General features: G+C 44.6%; 2 protein-coding genes across 4 annotated transcripts; both read left to right on the top strand.

The window, feature by feature from the left end:
- Positions 1-772: 772 nt before the first annotated feature.
- vezt (vezatin, adherens junctions transmembrane protein) lies at positions 773-12,693 on the top strand. Of its 3 annotated transcripts, none has more exons than XM_035147425.2 (12): positions 773-917; positions 2,003-2,128; positions 5,790-5,879; positions 5,969-6,153; positions 6,416-6,700; positions 7,354-7,500; positions 7,733-7,880; positions 8,366-8,724; positions 9,102-9,295; positions 9,939-10,045; positions 10,220-10,427; positions 10,560-12,693. In XM_035147425.2, the coding sequence occupies exons 1-12, from the start codon at positions 882-884 to the stop codon at positions 11,114-11,116; spliced, it is 2,442 nt and encodes an 813-aa protein (XP_035003316.1). In that variant the 5' UTR covers positions 773-881; the 3' UTR covers positions 11,117-12,693. The 3 variants fall into 3 exon arrangements, with proteins under 3 accessions (XP_035003316.1, XP_035003315.1, XP_035003317.1); XM_035147424.2 differs by having other exon boundaries at positions 7,342-7,500; XM_035147426.2 differs by lacking the exon at positions 773-917 and adding an exon at positions 1,260-1,376 and having other exon boundaries at positions 7,342-7,500.
- A 1,199-nt stretch (positions 12,694-13,892) lies between these two features.
- LOC118101438 (methionine aminopeptidase 2) lies at positions 13,893-20,413 on the top strand. Its single transcript, XM_035147211.2, has 11 exons — positions 13,893-14,132; positions 16,686-16,781; positions 16,869-16,931; positions 17,027-17,129; positions 17,631-17,792; positions 17,985-18,166; positions 18,412-18,506; positions 18,598-18,694; positions 18,857-18,960; positions 19,140-19,255; positions 19,350-20,413. The coding sequence occupies exons 1-11, from the start codon at positions 13,931-13,933 to the stop codon at positions 19,600-19,602; spliced, it is 1,473 nt and encodes a 490-aa protein (XP_035003102.2). The 5' UTR covers positions 13,893-13,930; the 3' UTR covers positions 19,603-20,413.
- The last annotated feature ends 83 nt before the right edge of the window (positions 20,414-20,496 follow it).

Below are 20,496 nucleotides of genomic sequence, written 5' to 3'. Positions count from 1 at the left end.
TTAAGATAAGATAGTAGTAAATAAATAAAATACAAAGATATCTCCACTGTTTATGTTAACTTTAACTTATTATAACACCACTCAGCTATTGCATTGTAGTACACACCTATAAGTAGTATAATGCACACATTTTTCTTATTCATATTTACAGAATCTGGTTTTATTGCCAAGCAGGTTTACACATATACAAGGGATGTGCTGTGGTGTATTTGTGCAAGTATGAAGATGAACAATATAAAAATAGGAAACAAAATTAAATACAGAAAATGCTATAAGCAAGAGGGAGGGAGTGTGTGATTTATGTCAAATAATATTAATACATTTAGTCTCTGACATCTCAACACTACTCTGGTCAAACTAACCTTCACCTTCAGATTTCTTCTCAATATTCAGTTTGCATTAATCTTAAAAGATTCAATCTGACGAGGAAAAGCAGGAAGTCCTCTAATTTTGATTGGGAAAAATAACTATTGATTATTGGATTGATTGACTGAATTGATCTGGCCATTGAATTGTGGACAAATCGTTTCAGCTCTTACTTTTATCCTTGAGGTAGAATCAGAAGAATTTGAATTGTTGGAATATGAGTCAATTATCATAATGTGTTCACTTGTCTACTTTTAGAAAATACAAAACAAGTAATTTCTGAATTGAAACTGTACATTTTAGTTGCTGTTCCCTCTCGTGGCCGCTTGAGGCGCTCTGACACAGTCGGAGCGACGGTTGTTGAGGACGAGCATCATGGGATATGTAGTTTTTTGGACCCGGACTTTTAGCCACCGGCTGAACTGCTCCTAACTTCCAAGCGGCTGCTGCCTCCGACCGCCGCCGCCTACAACCCCCATCATGCTGGACGGGCTGCGGGTAGATGGCGCAGAGCAATGACTGAGGAGTTCGATGAAGACGTGGTTTTCGAGGTTTGTGTCGTTATTTACATTTTTTTTTAAAAAAACACCTGCAAACTTTTTTATTGCGATGTCATGGCGCTCGGTGTGTTTGCGGCAGCTAGCTTAGCTTAGCTTAGCAAGCTAACGGGCTAACGGGCATGCTAGCTCCGCCAGAAGCAGCCGCCCCGCTTTGTCAGCGCGGAACAAATCCACCGATTTGGCCGGAGACGGACCGCGGAGCTGCCAAGGAGCTTTGCCGGTCATGAGGGAGGCTCAGCTCGGCCACACGGTTCATTGTTGTCGGTGTTTCGTGATTGTTAGACCAGTTGCTGGAGGAGGAGGAGGAGGTGGAGGAGGAGGAGGAGGTGGTGGATCAGACCCAATGCGTCGGTTCCGGAAACACACACACACACTCACTCACTCACACACTAACACACTGACACATCTGGGTGGTGACAACATGAGCTGCGGCTTCGTGTGACAATGCATGTGAGTAGCTTCTCGTTGTTTTGGCTGTGACTGTGCAGATGTGCAGCACAACAGGCTGCAGACACAGATGCTGCAGACACAGATGCTGCAGACACAGATGCTCGGAGACAGATGCTCAGACATCTTTTTTTGGCACTAATCCGACCATGGTGCAGTTTGTCCTCCTCTGTTCTCCTCACGGCGGATGTCTGAGCTGTTTTTCTGTCCAGGGGCGAGAAGCTGCATCGCCTGTGTGGATGCTGAGGCTGAGAACACAGCCGGGACATTTGCATGAGTTGACAGATTTGGCTTTACAGCATCCCTCCCTTATAGAAAGAGAAAGTAAGCTGTATGGAGCAGAGAGGGGAGCTGTGGGTGAGGGTGGAGCCCCCCCAACTTTATCTGATGAATCCTGAGGGGAAAGTCGACAGCTCAGAGGATCGGCGGCGCTTTAGGACTCCTGCGAAAAACTAGAGAACAATCCGGTTGTGTGATAGCTCGACCTGCATGAAACCGATGACCTAATCACCTGCATTCTCTTCTGCCTCCGTCCATCTGGCGCTTTTTTTTTACCCGTCTCCTCCATCATTCCTCAGCTGCTTCTACAAGGTGTCTGACTCTCTCTCTCTCTCTCTCTCTCTTTGCAGAACTCTCCTCTCTTCCAGTACCTGCACGATCTAGGCCACACAGACTTCGAGGCATGTCCGACGGCATCGCAGGAGGAGGAATATGGAGGACCAGAGGGAGACCTCCCCCCGCCACAGAGAACCTCCGTGAGTTTCCTCCATCACTGACACATGTCGAATGTCACACATGGCCTCATCGCTACCGTTCTACAGATCTCCAGCTTATTTAATGGACGCATCAATCTTAATTCATCTCTGTTTATTGTCACAGAGGGAAATTTGCAGCCATAAACAGACTTGATCACAAAACAAATTCAAACACATAAGTTAGATGATTAAAATTATTATTAGTTGCAACTAAGGACTGTAAATTGACATAGATGACGCATCTCCACCTCCACCCACTTTTCAGAACTGAAGCCAAAACATCCCAGACAGGAACGCTGCCATCTTGATGATGTAATATGGTGCTGGAGTTTTTGCAGTTGTGTTGGGGGGTGGAGCCGTGGTAGCAAAGTCTCGCCGATACACACACCCGATCAATCGCGAGTCAGTCTCAGCTGTCAATCATCAAATAAGTAATTAAAACATATGACCATACATCAGTGTGACAAGAACTACCTCAAATGACGGGTCCACCTCTGTCTCCATCATTATCGAACCTCGATTACTTTCAATTCAAATGATCTGCATCGCTGACCTGGGTCAGTGTGTGTGTCTGTCTGTCTGTGTGTCTCTGTTTGACTTGTGCAGTCAGACAGAAAGTAATTAATTTGACTATTGACTCACAACAATCACACACACTGGCACAGAATCACCCCCAGTTATGCACACTGGTTTACATGCGTCACGTCAGTCGGAGAGTGTTGGGCAGACATGGCTGGGAGGAATCCCTTCACACACATACAGGTATTCTGTGTTGCATGTTCTTGACTCTGTGATCGGGAAGAGAACCTTTTCCTGTGTTGCATCCCTCTCTCTCTCTCTCTCTCTCTCTCTCTCTCTCTCTCTCTCTCTCTCTCTCTCTCTCTCTCTCTCTCTCTCTCTCTCCGGCTGTTGTGCCAATATTAGAAGCGATAGGACAAATGTGATTACTGAGACTCGCTCTGCTTTCCCTCTGACGTCATTCCTCTTATACACTCTGTGTGAGTGTTCTACGGAAATTCACATGTGTACGCCTGTTTTTTAATACACGTCTTCTCTGCACTCAAAAAGGATTATAACGGTTCACTTTTAATGCCACTTGCATTAATCCTATTAAACCATTGACGACTGAAGTTTGAGAAACGTGTCCTGAAAAGCTGAGGAACACATGACCCTCATCCTCTCCCTGGTTCCCTCCCCCTCATCTTCCTCCTCTTGCAACGGGAAACAGCGTTGTGTTTCCTTCATTCAGGAACTTTCCGTACGTGTCACGCTTCCTCTCTGGTTTGCTGTTGTTCTAATGAGTCGACGGGGGGGGGGGGTTTCAGATGAAACAGGAAAGCGTATGGCTCATCCCTCCACGACCAGTTTCCTGGAGCTCAGAGAAAGTCGGCTCCGAGACGAACATCATGTTCACGCTGATAAGCCACAGTTTAGTTGTAGTTAACAGCAAAGGGCCTCTCTGTGTGAGCTTGTCTGGTATGTACAGTATGTGTGGCAGTCTGTCCTTGACCTGATATTGTGGAGGTCGTGCACATTTATCTTTTAATACAATAAAATAAAGAAGTTGCTTTATTCCTGACGTTTTGGCTCGAATCCTCACACATCACATGAATGGATGAGAAATCTGTTTCCCGCTCTCATTGACCCTCTTACCTTGTACCCTGTTGTGAACATAAAGCACTTTAATATAGTCTCAGGTATAAATGTGAGTAAAAGCCTCTGGAATCTAGTGTTAAATTGTATTTACCCAATTTTATCGCCTGAAAATTAAAGGTGCGTCTCTTGCAGTCAGGTATGAGAGGGATCTTTCTCGTACAGAATGTGTATTTGGCAAAATTAAACATGCCTCGATGCTGTGAGGTCAATTCAGTTTGATGTTTCTTTTACATATTTTATTACCATATTTCCCTGGTTTGGTTCTTGCTCTGTGGTTATGTTGCTTAAGCAAATAAGTCATCCTAGCTGTCAAGTGGAGAATTGCTTTTAATCTCATCTGTTCCAGGCTAGAGCTGAAACAATAAAGTGGCATATTGACAGAAAATGTAGACATTAATTATATTAAACTGAATATCTCTGGGGGGTTTTATTTGCTGCCTGAACAAAACTAGAAATCTGTAGTTGTCACTTTCGTCTTCAGGAAAGTGTGGTGGGTTTATAGGTCAAACTCTTAGTGTGTTAATTGGGAAAATAATGTGCAGCCGTGAAACTGTAAAACCGGATTTGCCTGTTTTACAACTGTGTAATGATGTTCAGGCAAATTTAAGGATCTTAGCTGTACATGGGAGAAATGGTTTTAATGTTTTTAATCAGTATGTCAGATTGTCCACAAGAAACTGTAACTGGGAAACTGGAATCACATACGTGTTATAAGTGAGATCCAGTGTTGTGTGTTCACTGTCTCACACAGTAACAGTCAGACCACTGCTCCCTGTGACACCAGTAGAATACTGATGAGTGGCTCAGGATATTAACTGCTGTGTGGGTGTGTGTACACATACACACTCACACACTCACACACACATTGTTGGCTGAGACCGATGACCAGGGTTGTGTGAATGTCCAGCCCTGGTGCTCAGTCTCTGATCAATAATCAATCTGACCGCATCTGTTAGACTAACAACTTGTGTTTTACCCTCCAGGAAAGGGTCATGGTGCAGACATCCCAGTCTGGATCAATAACCCCCCCAATGCATCTGTCTCACAAACAAACACGTGCACGGGTTACACAGGATGTTGTTATGCAGGATTCGATAGGATTTCTCTGTTTTTAAACTCTTAACTGATAAGAACGGACGCGTGTGTTATTTTTACAGCCTCGACACAAACATCTTTCAGAATTAGTCTAAACAAAGAACTTCAGTGATGCCACACACACACACACACACACACACACACACACTTAAGCAGATTACATTAGATCCTATTCATGATTAGGCTTTACACGGTTTAGGAATATTTTGTGTGCTCTCAGCAGTTGGAAGAAAAAACGTTTTTGCAGCATTTTTGAAAAAGCCAGAGAGTTTTGTTCTGCGCTGAAATGTCAGTGCACTTAAAATGTGACGCTCTGTGGCGATTGAATGTTTCAGTGTGTTTACACAGGGACTCCCCTGGTGCTGGGAATAGAACAAGTGTGTGTTTCTGTGTAGTGTCTCCAGTGAAATGCGAACAAACGTGTTTCTTTTTCTGGAACTAAAACCTCTCTTCCCTCTCTGACAACCATGTATTTAAAAAGGGATCAAAATTTGAGTTTTTATTGATGCTGAAAATGTAAACACTCAGTTATAATTCCAAAGCAGAAATCCAGCAAAGTGAAACCAGGGTGTGTTTTTTCTGTCCTGCTATATAAGACCCAGGAGTGAGTTTTTACAAACACACATTGCACTTGTTGTTGTTGGCTGAAAGAGTTTGTCTCCTGGGAAACTCCTTTTGACCGTGAGCGAGTGTTACTCACTTGTTATTGGTTGTGTGTGATTACTGGGAAATGCACTCGTGGTTCGTGGGAGCAAGACAAAATGATGGTTAGACTTGCAGGTGTATTACTTAGTGTTTTGATATGGAATATATTTCAAATTGTCAGATCCACTGGGGCTTATTGAAAGTGCTGCATTGGAGCATTTACTTAATTGACTGCATTATAACGTCTCCCCTGTGTGTTTTGCAGGGAGGACGGTTGTGGAGGTTGGCTGAGGCCGTGTGGCGATGGAGCCCGATGCACCAGGCAGCTGCATCCCATAAGCTGGAGCAGCAGCTGGTAGGTAGAAAACAATGCTGACACTAAAACCACCACCTTCGCATTCTTTTATTTTGAAAGGTGTTTTTTTTCCCCCCTCCATCTTGCAGGACTGCGTGTTCGGCCAGTACTCGGTGAGGTGCATTCTGGACCAGGACGTGCTGCTGCAGGAGGACGTGGAGCTGATTGAGCTGTTGGACCCGAGCCTGCTCACCCTCGCCTCCTCGCTCTCCGGCTCACCCAGCCGAGCGAGCACCCTGCCCAGACCGAGCTTCATCGCCAGGCCCTCCCTCTGGTACGTTGGTGGGAAGGAGAAACACATGTGCACAGCGGACGGGCAAGATAATTGGATCACCAGAGAATATAATGCTTTCCAATACAACACCAGTACAAAGTGAACCTACAGCCTAAAAAATGAATCAATACCTCTTGTAGTATAATCATTTTTTGGGAAACCTTTATTTCCCCAAAAAGTATTATGTTAAACTTTACATTAAAGTATTTTCTCAGCCAATTCCTGTGTCGCTGATCAGAGTTCTTGTCTCTCCCTCTCGCAGGGACATGGCGGGGCTGGTTGGCCTTGCCGCGGTGCTGATGGGTCTTTGCTCCGTGTCCGAGGGCCTCTGGTCTCTGGCTGTGGCCCCCTGGAGCCTGGCCCTGCTGGGCTGGGTGGGGCTGAGGGGAATCACGCTCTGGAGACGGGGCCGTGTGCAGAGGGCCATCCACGCCCGCGTCACACAGCTCCAGACTATGGTCCACAACGGCAAGACTCTGACGGGCCTGTCTCGTAAAGCCCTGCGTCTGGTGCAGGAGACCGAGGTCATCTCCAGAGGATTCACCCTGTAAGTGTGCTCTTCTCACGTCCACCTGCCTGTCAATCAAACACATAATGATCATGTGAATTCATATCTCCAGCTGAGCCTGCTCAATTATCTCCCTCCTTTGTCGACAGTGTGTTAATTAACCTCCGCAGGTAGCGAGTCTCAAGCAGTTCAATTATTTATGTTAGAGTAGAACTTATTTGTCTGTTCAGCTTTAACATCACAGAAAATCTTTGTTAATCTGGTATTATACCAAGGACACTAAGTGATTTAAAGAATTTGTTTTTTAATCACATGAGAGGATCTCTAGTTTTTCTATATCACAACAAAAAAATATATATATTTTTTTTTTAAGTCTAAACAATCGATTAATTGAAAAAAACTATAATGAGGATAATAATGTTGAGCTAATCGGCTGTGTAGCACCACGGAGAGCGGTATCAATCTTATCATCTAACTCTCCCAAGAAAATTAATGTGATTAATAGTCAAATAGCTGAGTAGTGTGACATTCCTGTGTAGTGTTCAAGTCTGAATTGTCTCCGTGTTTTGTTTTGTCGCGTAGCAAACGTCTGTTATTTAGTGATGTGGTGTTCAGTGTTGTGTGTGCCCCCCTGCCTCTCTGGGACGTCTCCACAGTTGTATCACATTTCACTTGTCAAGTTTGCTCGACAGGGTGAGTGCGGCAGGCTCCTTTAGCAGGGCGGGTCCAGGGGCGGTGCCGCGTGGCCAGCAGCTGATTGGACTGAGGAAGGCTCTCTACCGGGCCCTCCGCTCAGCCTTCAGAGCCTCGCGTAGGGCCACCTGTCACATGCTCAAGGCATATCCTTTCTCGTATATCACATTGTTTTATATTTATTTTTAGATTAAATGCCATTAATAAGCAGAATCCCAGGTCCTCCTTTCAAAGTTGATATCTAGAGCCATTTACAGGCGTATACAAAATATCTCTTGATAAGATATACTACTATTAATTGAAATGGAGGAATATGTAACTCTCTACAGATGGTCATTGTTTTCATAGACGTGTGGTGCGTCCTTAACCCCTGCAAACGTTTCCTCTCAACTCTGAGATCGATAACGTGACCAACTATGTGTCTGCGGTGCCTCTGAAGGAGTTGGGCCTCGGCCTGGGAATCGAGCACTTGGGTGACGAGCAGGCACAGGAGCTGACGGACGACTACAGCCTGCCTGCCCTGAAGGTAAATCCAGCAGGTTTAAACCTGGAGAATCGAGAGGAGGTGGTGCAGGGAGGTAGAAAAAGTCCGAAAGATGAAGGTCAGGCGTGCACTGTTCTACAGGACGTTCCTTTAATGACAGGACAAGAATATAGTGAACTTTTGATTTAGTTTTCACTTGATTTTCTTGCTTGACTACATGTTTGTTCCAATGGTTTTCATTTTTCACCACTAGAAAAGGATCAAAATGCCGATGGAAACTTCTCAAGCCACTCGTAACTCGTAAATCCACCTGATCCACTTCTCTGTTGTGCTCAGTGTCTGTTTTGGCTCTACTTTCCTCTCTGATTCAGAGCTTTGAGGAAGGTGATAGTTTGACAAGTGTATTCATGCACTGACCTGAGGTAAAGAGGCTTGAGGCGGCAACAGCTCAAAGATTATGTAAAAGAGAAAAAAGAGCAGTGCTGGGAATTATGACGACAGGTGTTTGTTGGTTTGTTCTCCTGCAGATGCTGTACCAGCTGTGGGTGGGACAAAGCTCTGAATGTTTCCGCCGAATGGCCCTTCTGCTGTCCCCACGACGAATAGAGGAGCCAGAAGAGGGCGCGCTCAAAGGAGAACCCCCCCCTCTTCCTCCGTCTCCCCTGCACCTCTCTATCGCCGCGGTAACTGAGCCCCTGCATCTCGCCCTGGCCGGCTGCCTCTACGAAGTGCAGCGCAGCTACGACTTCCACCGACACTTTGAAACCCAGCCGAGGTCGACGGGCTCCGACAAGACCGGGCGAGCCAGGGAGAAGTGCCGAGAGCTCAACACCCTGCACACGTCCATCCGAAGCCTTCAGCTGCACCTCAAGGCCCTGCTCAGCGAGTGAGACACACACACACACACACACACACACACACACACACACACACACACACACACACACACACACACACACACACACACACACCCTGACTGGCCTCATTCTACACCTCCATTAAGATCAAATGAGACTTTAATAATGAGTATGGTGAAACTGGGTCACTGCACCAGCAACACAAGAATAGTACATTGTAAAGGAATGTGCATAAGGACATAGTACATTAAGTTTGAGTGTTGTACTGAAAATATATGAATTAAAAGTCAAAAGAACTGCAGCGCTTCCACAGTGTGTCAGGAAACATCTGTATTAAAAGTATTTACCACATAATTTTCCCTCGCTGTTGACACCGCTCTTCCTCCTCTGTGTCCGACGTCGTCAGGATGATCATCCTGGAGGACGACCTGGAGAAGCTGATGGTTTCCAAGGAGCTGACGGAGCTGTCGTGCGACGGCTACCAGGACCTCAACGACCGGCTGCACCAGCTGCAGCCGCACATGCAGGCCAGCACGGGCTGCTGGGAGGACAGCGTCAACCAGGTGGCACGCATGCTGAGACGGGCCAACGCCTGTTCGGGTGAGCAGACACAAGCTCAATCAAACTAAGTCGGGGCCAGCGGCGTTTCCTAACTTCTCAGTTTTAGGCGCTCGAAAACTCCAGGCTAGTGTGGACGGCAAGCGTTACCATAGCAACAATGATGCGTTTTGAAACTAAATCATACTTTTAAAAAGACTTTTAAAAGTACTCTTGATAAGTAACAATCACTAATACAGTGAATATAGTTATAAAACAGACATTTTAACATTTTAGTAAAAATAAAAATGTCTATTTATGCCATAAAGTCAGCAACATGCTGCTGTTTCCTTCAGGTTGTGACCTGCTATAGTGTCATGGCAGCTTTCTATGTGAAGCTGACATTATGACCACATACTTGTCGGTTCTTTACTCATCATTCCCTGCTCCTCACGGTGCTACGCAACATATACACAACACCCTCTTTAGTCACATATTGTTTCCATATTTACTGTCGTCCTATTTTTAACAGACTTCCTACTTCCTTTACCATGACTCAAGTCTGTTGCCCGTCATGGAGGAAGTCGCTCCTCCAGAATGTAGGACGAGAAAACAGGCCGTGACCTTCAACACAGTGACCAAACTGCATGGCCGAGCTGTTGTGGTGATTTTATTGCAGAAATTTAAGTTTACACAATCTCTGCAGGTAATGCTGAAGGTCAGGAGCAGTGTGGAACTCCTGTGACTGAGATTCCTGCTCCTCCTCCGTCGTACCCCTTGATCCTGGACAGAGACCCTGTGCCAGAGGAGCTGGTAGGATCAAATCTCCTCCTTTCACCTGATATCTCTCATTGTCTTTCTCTGTTTACACAAAATGTCTGTCATAACAGTTAATATTTTTGTACACGTTGTTTCAATTTGACGCTCAACGCCTTTCCCTTCTATCTCCTCATGTCGTCGCCCTGTTGCACTGTTTGGTTCGACCAGGAGTGGGAGGCCTACGTGTCCGACTCAGACTCTGACGGTGAAGGCAGAGGGTCTTGGTCCGACATTTTGTCACCGGAGGAACGGGAGCGTCAGCGCCGTGAGAGGGAGGAGTCTCGTCGCGTCCTGTCGGAGCTGAAGGCTGTCCTGGGCTTCCGTGCATCAGAGGGGGAGAGGATGAAGAGGAAGCAGCTGCTCTTCAATGACCAAGGTCTGCATTGGTGTTTATCTGCCGTCTGTCTTTCTGCTGATACTCAGGACGATAAAATAATCCACAAGTCAAAATCATAAATCAGTATACGATTCGATCCCTAAATCCTGTTTGTCTTTCTTCGTCTTGCAGCTGCTGTGGCGCTTTCAGCTTGCACTGAAGGTTCAGATCCTGCCACCAACCCACCAGATGCTCCGACTTCTGTAGGATCGGCAGAAACCGGCGATGAGGAGGGAAACCACATCTCAGAGCAGCCCGCAGGAAGCGATGGGGAAGAAACAGACAGGGTGAGTCCTGACCCCTCCATGGAGCCGGTGATGGAGTTCAGCTGTGGTTCGAAGGGAGAGGACGAGGAGTCGGGAGTGAGTCCGGTCTGCAACAGAGGAGGAGGAGGAGGGTCCGAGCTTCACCAGTACGACGGGCTCCTGGAGGAGGGGGCGGAGTCCCAGAACGGCCTGGACTGTCTCCTGAAGCCCAAAGTCACCGCCGTCTCCTTGATGGACAGACTGGCGGAGATCCACGGCTCCGAGGCTCTGAGTTTCAGCTCCGCCCTCGCCGCTCAGGTGGCGGCACGCTCACACTCGCGCGTCAAAATGGAGGAGCAGACGTTTGGAGACGACGGGGAGGAGGACGAGGAGGAGGAGGACGAAGAGGAGGAATGCGACAGACGAACACCGGAGAAGGACTGAAATGAAACTTTACTGCTTTATCCGAGCACTGAGCAGAGACTGTGTTAATGTCCGGTCGTCGGGTGTCTTTTATCGATGCGTCTGCTGTGTTACATCTTAACTCTACCTGGTGATGAGATATTTAAATTTCACTCTCTATTACTCATCCGTCCATGTTACTGTACATTACCCACAATTCTTACTGCTCTCATGCTGTTAAAACTCAGGTACCTGAACCACTAAAACAAAATCCAGACTTGACAGTGTTGAGGTCAGAAGAACAGAATGTCGACAGATTACTTGGTGACAGTCGATCGGTAGATGTGAAAACAAAGATTGTAAGAAAACAAGTGTCAGAACTATCGATGTTGAAAAGATATTTGTGGTGAAGGAGTGACAGACTCATAATAATAATAATAATACTCTGAGACACGAGTGGTGATTCTGACGGTTTGTTCAGACAGAAAGAAAGAAAAATAAAGATCCAAGGTGGCAATTCACTCAGCAAAAGTTTCCATATGAGCAGAAAAGACCTTTATGAATCTGTTAAAATATCATTAAATTATTATAACTCATGAATTCCTTTGTACATTACTTTAATCCTGCAGCTGGTAAATGTGGGGCTGATTTTAATTACTGTTGAGTAAATTCCCCCGGGAATCAACAAAGACTTCTTTTATCTGAACTCATAAAACCTGTATCTGAAATACAACGTAATTTATTTGTTGGTTATACTTTGTGTTAATTCTTCTGAAGTTGTAGGTTCAAAGAATAAATCAGAGAGATACTCAAAAAAAGTAAAAGTTCCTCAAAATTATTACTTATATAAAGTAATAATGGCTAATAAGTTGCTTTCTAACAGTGTAGTTGGTACTTTGGATAGTTTCCTAAGACTAACATTGGGTCGAACTTTACCAAGACCACGATGCGGACATTGACTCATGGTTTTTGACATTATTTCACATTTAATTATGATAAACAATTTTTTGGCCTAGATTGTTGTTATGTGTTTAGGAAACCCTCCAATACAAAAAATTGTTTTTGCAAAAATGAAAAAAATCTAGCCTTTTCTGTCTGAACAGCTCATACAGCAGAATGTTGATCTCAGCCAACCTTAGTTATTAGAGGCAGACACACAAAGTGCAAGAAGAGATGGTGGAATGTTACGTCTAATGTCTTCAATGCCTCATTTCATGTCTCTGTGGGTCGTAACAGTAAAGTGGACACACATTCACAATCCTATTCACAGTGACGCAGAAACGATTCATGAAGACTGAAGCAGTCCTGTTTTCTTTGTGTTTTCAGGGACACAAACGTCACAACACCTTGTTCGTGACACTGAAGTGTGCGCGGCTTGAATTTAGTGAATGTTTGCTGCTGTGAGGTTTAAAGTCAAACACCTGTGAGTGTGTGAGGAAAGAGGAGGCTGATCTTCTGGCATGTGAGGGACAATCTGTAACTTTTCTGTTTCACGTGAAGATGCCAAGAGACTGAGCGGCCTGATGTCCACCTCCACCCCCCCCCCGTCTTTTCTCGTCTACATGTCAGCCTCCTCCTGCATTTTCCCACTTGAAATAAAAAACCATTCTGGAAGTGTTCGATGTGTCTTGAGGTTTTCTCTGATATTGGAGCGCCCTCGTGTTTCACAGGCTCCAGTGGCCGGGGCTTAAGAAACTGGTTTGGTGGGTTATTTGATATGTTTTGTGGGATTTTGCACTTGTTGGACCCGAAGCAGCTGCAGCTCCACTTTAAAGCCCCTCAGGATTACACACGTTGACTCAAGTACTTCTACTGTATTTCCTTTTAATCCACATTTAAGTCAAATATTATTTTTACTCCACTAGATTTATTTGATAGAATTTTATATTGAGATGATATTATTGATTATATTTGAGTATATTCCTAAAGTGGGATTTTGAATGCAGGAGGCTCAGTCTTAATATTTACTCGTGTGAAATGAAAACAACAAATTGCATCAACTTCTATACAAGCAGCTAAATAATGATTTACCACCAACACGCTGCCACCTGATGGTCACCTCTGCTACTGCAGCAGCTGCTATGTAACCAGCTCAATAAGGTCATTGAAGTTTCAATGTAAACAAAGTGTTGATATTAATGGAGAAAACTGGATTTAATATCAATACGTTTTTCTATTGTTTCCTATGTACACACTTTTCATTCCTATATTTGTGAGTGTAGTTTTTAAAAGTATTTATACTGCATCAGGCTCAGAGATTCACATCCACTCTGAGCCTGATGTTGTATAAATACATGTATAAACTACACTTTACATGTCGTATATTTGTGAGTGTAGTTTTTTACATGTATTTCTACTGCATCAGGCTTAGAGCTTCACTTCAGCTGATGCAGCATGTTTTACTTTGTGATGCATTCAAGTGCACTGTACAGGCTCAGATTTTTAAAGACTCATGTTATAAGGTTAGTGTTTTGCTGAATTAATTATGAATATATAAAGTATAGTAGATATGTTTTTCTTGCATAAAGTCACCAATACAATATCATAAACAAAGAAGCGTTTTTATGACAACTGAAGGTTTCCACTGGTTCTCTGTCATGTTTGGAAGAGGAGGGAGAGGTGAGGGGTACTCAGCTGCAACCTGACACTTCACCACTAGATGTCACTAGATCCTACACACTGAACCTTTAAATACTGTAACAGAGCATTTGTACTCCGAGTTTTAAACAAATGGAGAAAACTGGTACAAAAGATCTTTGAAAACAATTCTTAAACTTCCGACCATCCCTGAAGGCAGCACCATGCACAGCACTCCCACAATCCTTTGCGCTTCCTTTTCCAGCAGCGCCTGCGATCATGGCGGACGTGCAAGCGGAGCAGAGCCCGGTCCAGGTCCCGGTCCCCCCGGTACCGGAGCAGAGCCCGGTTCTGGAGCAGAGCCCGGTGCCGGTACCGGAGCTGAACGGAGAGGCGGAGGACAAGGAGGAGACCGACCCGGTGGAGGAGACCGCGAAGAAGAGGAGGAGAAAGAAGAAGAAGAACAAGTCCGCGGCGACAGGTGAGGCTGCTAGCAAGCTAACATGCTAACAAGCTAACTGGGCTGCGCACAGGAAACCACGGGAGGGGGACTTCAAAATAAACGTCCAACACTTCTGGAAAATTAGTTAATTTACTCTTATTGTGTCATATTGATGCTTTTTATTCTTCCACTGCATACAACATAACATAACCTGTTGTCATAGTTAAGATAGATAAGATATTACTAGTTACTAAGTCAAGAAGTAAACTAGTAACCAAGACAATATTATTAACATCTGACATGAAAACTAAACTAGTTTGTAGCTTTGCACTTTCTGTTAAAAGACAAATTCTATATTAAATTCTTTTACTTTTAAAATAATGTCGTGTGACGATAACTTTAAACTAAGGTTGAACCTAACTATAATAAGTAATTGGGATTAATAAAATGACACTAAAAACCACAACTTGGATTATTATCCTACGTGAGAATAAGAATTTGATCATCCTTTTATTATTTAATTTATATTCTGAAGATGGTGATAAGTCCCTGAGCTGTTAGTAATATAATCCATAAACTATTTTATTTAATTAACAAGACATTTCGCTGTTAATACAATTAACAACTTGAAATAAAATACTAATACGTTGAAACAATTACTTCAAATTTGTTGCTTATTGAATCAGTCTAAATCTTTCTAAAATATAGAGATTTTGTCGTCAGTTGAAATTAAAGTGTTTTTTTCATTAAAGATTTTACACAAGGGAAACTTGAAAGTACCCCCCCCACACACACACACACACACACACACCAAAATTGTTATACTATAATAGATGCGACTCGCAGGTTAACATTTAGTCTGATATTGGTTAATTGGCTCCAATTTTAATGTGAAGGTCCAGCCGGAAGTTGTGCTGTCACAGGTCTGCCTTGACCCATGAGCTCAGTAGCCATGCGGGTTGCTCGGTGTGTGTCGGGCCTCATGAAACTCACCGGGCTGTGGTCAGATCCGCGTCCGGCAGCGGTGACATTTACCTCGGGGTGAACCCAGACTCTCTCACCGCGGACTTCCGGTGGAGACATCATCTTGTTGACGTGAAACCTGCTTCGCTCCGTCGCTGCTGTTTCTCACGCTGACGCGAAGCTGAGCCCAGTTTCCCTGTTTCGTAATTCTGCCTTTTTTGCCAGAGTCGTGATGTAAGAAGAGAAGATTAATTCTGCAGATAAATCACCAGAACACACAGAATTTACACGATCTTCCATTTAAAGACATTTAGAGACAGTAACATGTTCCTGGTTTGGATTGAGACCAGTTTATTGCTCAGTGAGAGGGAATTAAAACCACACCCTGATAATCTCACACCTTCAGAAACAGATGAATTATATCTAATGAACACCTGAAGTAGCATTAATCAGAATTACATCAATAACACACGATGGGGAAGTGGGAGGTCGTGTGCTCAGATGACTCAACCGTGTTGTTGATTCTTTTCAGAAACACGCTTCACCAGTTTCTGCAGTTTAAATCCCCCGTCTGTGTCTGTGTTGCTGTTTTTACTGTGTGATGTCATTTCTTATCTCTAAAGTCTATACAAGCTCAGCTAAACGTCTATTACTGTCAATAAACCATAATAAATGATTAAAGTACTGGAATTGTGTTTATAAATAAATTCAAAAAAACCAGAAGACACATATTTATCTAAATTAGCACTTAAAACGTATTGTGTCAAAAGATATCCGAAAATAGAAACATGAACAAATTACTACGCTCCACATTTAACGTTAATGAAATTATCCCGGGCGTACGAAACGTTATGATGTCAACTCAAGGAAACGACGTGATCAGCCAGAGGACAGAGACGTTTGCTTTCTGCTGCAAAAAAGACTAAATGCTTTGTAGCTGTCGTGGTTTTTCTTTTAGATCGAGTTTAAACATCATCATGCAAACAAGGATCGCTTTGTTTTCACAGGTTTTAATGCACATCGCTCCAACTTCAGCTTATTTTTCTTAGAACTCCTCTGTTTACGTTCCGTTTTAACCTCCTTAACCAGTCGGGAGCGATTAATGTGACCGCTGCAGGGTTTCACGTCTCTGCAGGACACACCCAGTCGACCTGCTGGGTCGGTATCATATTGGCCTTAATCAGATCAGTTATCAGCTCAGACACAAATACAGTTTGTATGTGTTGTGTCTTTTATAAAAGTCCTAGTTGTGTTAATCACGTCACATGGAACTGCTAACAACTTTATGTTTAGCACGGTTTCTCTTATACTTACTTACTTATATAAGTTGCTTTAAAGCTTCTTATGTAAACACACTTGTTTACGTATTTACTGACACCGCTTTGAACTCCTTGGCCTCAGTTACATCCCAAATGATCCCAGTGATTTCCACACAGTAAAGTGTAAAGAGGTCACATCTTGGAAAACGTCCTCTGGTGTCAGATAATCTCTAAACGAGCGAATACTCTCTGTCAAATGTAAAGTGTTTAGTCTTTTTCTTCATTCATTCAAGCTGCTGTGATCATATTTTTAAGAGACATTTCCCGACTGGACCGTGTTCATGTTCTCGTCGTGCCGATCTCGTTGCAGTAGCTGAAGCGGAGGCGGATGGCGTCACTGACGTGAGCAAGCAGCTTGAGAAGCAGGCGATAGAAGACAAAGAGAAGGAGGAGGATGGCGAAGAAGGTGACTGTCAGAAACACCTGACGACACATCACGTGTCAACATGACGTCTTTTAGTTCGGTGTAAAAACTGTGTCTTTACTCGCACAGATGGAGACGATGGCGAAAACTCTGCAGGGAAAAAGAAGAAGAAGAAAAAGAAGAAGAAAGGACGTGAGTTGATTTAAATTTCACTTTGCTGCAACATATGTGGTTTCAAACCCTCAGTGTGAGAGCTCACTTTTTTTCTCTTGCCTCTTTTTTTCCAGCCAAAACTCAGACTGACCCCCCGTCAGTACCCATCTGTGATTTATACCCCAACGGGACGTTCCCCATGGGACAGGAGTGTGAATACCCGACTTTACAGGACGGGTAAGAACAACACACACACACACACACATAGTACATAGACATAAAGTTTGTGTTATCACATTTAAGTATTAGAAGTTAATGGAAACAGCCTGAACGTGTCATATCTTGTCTCCAGTGCTACTAAAGTCTTTAAAACAATTCAATGTAAAATTGAACTTTTAGAGCATTTGAAAAGTAACTAGCTAGTATTTAGTTTTTCTGAGAAGAAGCTGGTTTATTTGTTCTCATCAAACAGGTTTTTATATTAGAATGATTCACTTGCAACAGTGTTTAAATATTCAAACATGCTCCTGTGCAGGTGAACTCATCGACCCTGGTTTTCATGACCTCATGAGTCAGGAGCTTTGTTGTCGAGTAGAAAAACAAGTTCCAGCCGGCAGCGTTAACTTGTTTACTTTCCCAAACCATCAGTTTTCCATGTGTAATGGCTGCTTCTCTAATAAAGCAGCATAGAGGTCCATAATAATAACAAAGCCCGCTGTCTTTGTGTTTGTCTCCCAGTCGCAGTGCAGCGTGGCGTACGACCAGCGAAGAGAAGCGGGTGCTGGACAAAGCCAACGAGGAGGTGTGGAATGACTTCAGACAGGCGGCCGAGGCCCACAGACAGGTCCGCCAACACGTCCGCAGCTTCCTCAAACCCGGCATGACCATGATCGAAATCTGGTGAGGAGGCCTTTACTACTTCTGTTCACTTGTGATCGTAAACGTGAGAGTAGAGGCTGAAGAGTGGGAGTGAGCGGCTTCAGGCATCTCTCCGAACAACACCACAGTGTTTGCTGTCGTTTTGAGACCAGTCTTCTTCTGCAGAACAGTATTTTCTTTCCGTGTGATTAACTCTTCATGTTTCTTCTCCAGCGAGCGGTTGGAGGACTGTTCTCGTAAGCTGATCAAGGAGAACAGGCTGGACGCCGGCCTGGCCTTCCCCACCGGCTGCTCCCTGAACCATTGTGCTGCCCACTACACTCCCAACGCCGGAGACACCACCGTCCTGCAGTACGACGACGTCTGCAAGATCGACTTCGGCACGCACATCAACGGTACCTGCTCAGATTAAGTGCTGCCTCAGTCGCATTTTGTGCTGATGCTGAAAATCGATGGGTTCAGTTCTCGCTCTGTATCCATAATGGATGTTTTGAAGATTGGCAGCAAACAGTAATTAATGTTCTGCTCTCAAACATTAGACGATCCTTCATAATACAGTCGTTGTTTTTCTGCAGTGTGTTTTATCTCTGGGTTTTTACCAGGAAACGTCGACTAAAGCATCGTTCTTTTTCCTCTGCAGGGCGAATCATTGACTGTGCCTTCACTGTTACATTTAACCCAAAGTATGACAAGCTGCTGGAGGCTGTGAAAGACGCCACCAATACTGGAATCAAAGTAAGACTCTAACACACACACACACACACTGACACACCTCACTGGTTTGGTCTGTGCTGATCATGTAGCTTAATGTCTGTTCCTGTTGCAGAACGCCGGCATCGACGTGCGTCTGTGTGACGTCGGAGAGGCGATTCAAGAGGTGATGGAGTCGTACGAGGTCGAGCTTGATGGCAAAACATATCAAGGTGCGTTCTCATCTGAAAACACAGATCACAACTGGAACATACACCTTAGATACAGTTTCCATATTCCACCAGTGGAAACTTTTGTGCTGGAAGATGAAAAACTATTATTTTATGCATTTATATATCAATTCATACTAAACTTTATTGGATCTTTTTTTGCAGTGAAGCCGATCCGAAACCTGAACGGTCATTCAATCGGTCAGTACAGAATACACGCTGGAAAGACAGTGCCCATCGTTAAAGGAGGAGAAGCAACGAGAATGGAGGTGAGTTCCACTGGACTCTGGACTTATTCCAGAGGAGGAAGGACTGAACATAAGAATACAAATGTCAAAGTCTGTTGCTGTAGAGTTTTTTTCCTGTCAGCCCCCAAATAAAACTCTGTGGGTTGATGTATTTAACACGTGACCCTGTTGTTGATCACGTGTGTTTTCTCACCGTGCAGGAAGGAGAGGTTTATGCCATAGAGACATTTGGCAGCACAGGTAAAGGTGTGGTCCACGACGACATGGAGTGCTCCCACTACATGAAAAACTTTGACGTTGGCCACGTCCCCATCAGGTAAAGGATTTTCTGATTTGCTGGATTTTACCCACAATCCCTCAGTGTCAGTGTGAATACATGGACTGTGTTGTGATGCCTCCTCCCTCTCCAGGCTGCCCAGAGCGAAGCACCTGCTCAACGTGATCAACGAGCACTTCGGCACGCTGGCGTTCTGCCGGCGCTGGCTGGACCGCCTGGGTGAGAGCAAGTACCTGATGGCGCTGAAGAACCTGTGCGACCTGGGCATCGTGGACCCCTACCCCCCGCTCTGCGACACCAAGGGCTGCTACACCGCTCAGTTCGAGCACACCATCCTGCTCAGGCCCACCTGCAAGGAGGTGGTGAGCCGGGGAGACGACTACTGACACCCCCCCAACCCCTGCAACGACGACACCGCCACCAGACTCCCTCCCCGCCTCCTCACACCTCCACGACCCTGTTAGCATCTTCTCCTCCAGAGAGACGGCAGAAAAAGAGCTTGTAACGCAGGAAGTGGTCGAGTCAGAGCAGCAGTGACTGACGCCAAATGTATTCTACCCACAATGCACCACTCACAGCTCGAGAACGAGACTGACTGGCTTTTCTGAGTTTTCTATAATCAACCACAGCTAAAAAAAATAAATAATGAAGAAGCCTGCACGTGTTTGTTGGAAGCAGAGTTGTAAGTTCCTTCAATGAGATCTTTGAAAATAGTTTTAAACTGTCAAACAGTTAAAAATGTTGCCACTGACTTCAGTGTCACACCAGTGTTCATCACACAGTGAGGTCAGGGCCCTGTGAACCCCTCACTCTTTTATTTTCTGTTTCCAAGGCTCCAGTCCTTCAGTGCTCGACTTAAATTTAAGCACAAAAGCTTCTGGTTTTTGTTTAAAGAAGAAAACCTGCGAACAGATGATTGCTAATGCAAAGCTGGCGGTGCTGTAGCTCTGAACACATCCTCACACAGGCACCGTGCATCTGCAGCTGTATGTTTGGCTTCTGTCGCTACCCGGTGGGGGGGAGGGGGGGCGGGAACACTCTGGCCCTCGAGTCATTGTTTCCTTTGATATTTGTAAAATATCTATAAACTGGCTGCTGCCGCTGTGTTCCCCGGGTTTAAAAGAGCTTCAGTTTGAAATCCCTGAAAATGTTTTTTGTAAGAAAGAAAAGATGATTAAAGTAATTTTTTGCTCATAACGTGCCGTCGTCTCCTGATGTCGACAATCACAGATCAAAATCTCATGACAGATTTAAAGTTAAGGTTGTTAATCAGGATGTAT

The sequence above is a fragment of the Hippoglossus stenolepis genome, chromosome 22 (genome assembly GCF_022539355.2).
Source record: "Hippoglossus stenolepis isolate QCI-W04-F060 chromosome 22, HSTE1.2, whole genome shotgun sequence".
Taxonomy (NCBI): Eukaryota; Metazoa; Chordata; class Actinopteri; order Pleuronectiformes; family Pleuronectidae; genus Hippoglossus; species Hippoglossus stenolepis.
The sequence above is the reverse complement of the archived record's forward strand: the minus strand, read 5'-3'. Positions and strand labels throughout refer to the sequence as shown.

Coding starts and splice junctions, on each gene's coding strand:
- vezt (XM_035147424.2), top strand. CDS start 882: ATGACTGAGGAGTTCGATGAAGACGTGGTTTTCGAG. Junction 9,296..9,938: donor ACGGGCCAACGCCTGTTCGG/GTGAGCAGACAC, acceptor CAATCTCTGCAG/GTAATGCTGAAGGTCAGGAG. Junction 10,046..10,219: donor ACCCTGTGCCAGAGGAGCTG/GTAGGATCAAAT, acceptor TGGTTCGACCAG/GAGTGGGAGGCCTACGTGTC.
- LOC118101438 (XM_035147211.2), top strand. CDS start 13,931: ATGGCGGACGTGCAAGCGGAGCAGAGCCCGGTCCAGGTCCCGGTCCCC. Junction 16,932..17,026: donor GAAAAAGAAGAAGAAAGGAC/GTGAGTTGATTT, acceptor CTTTTTTTCCAG/CCAAAACTCAGACTGACCCC. Junction 17,793..17,984: donor ATGACCATGATCGAAATCTG/GTGAGGAGGCCT, acceptor TTTCTTCTCCAG/CGAGCGGTTGGAGGACTGTT.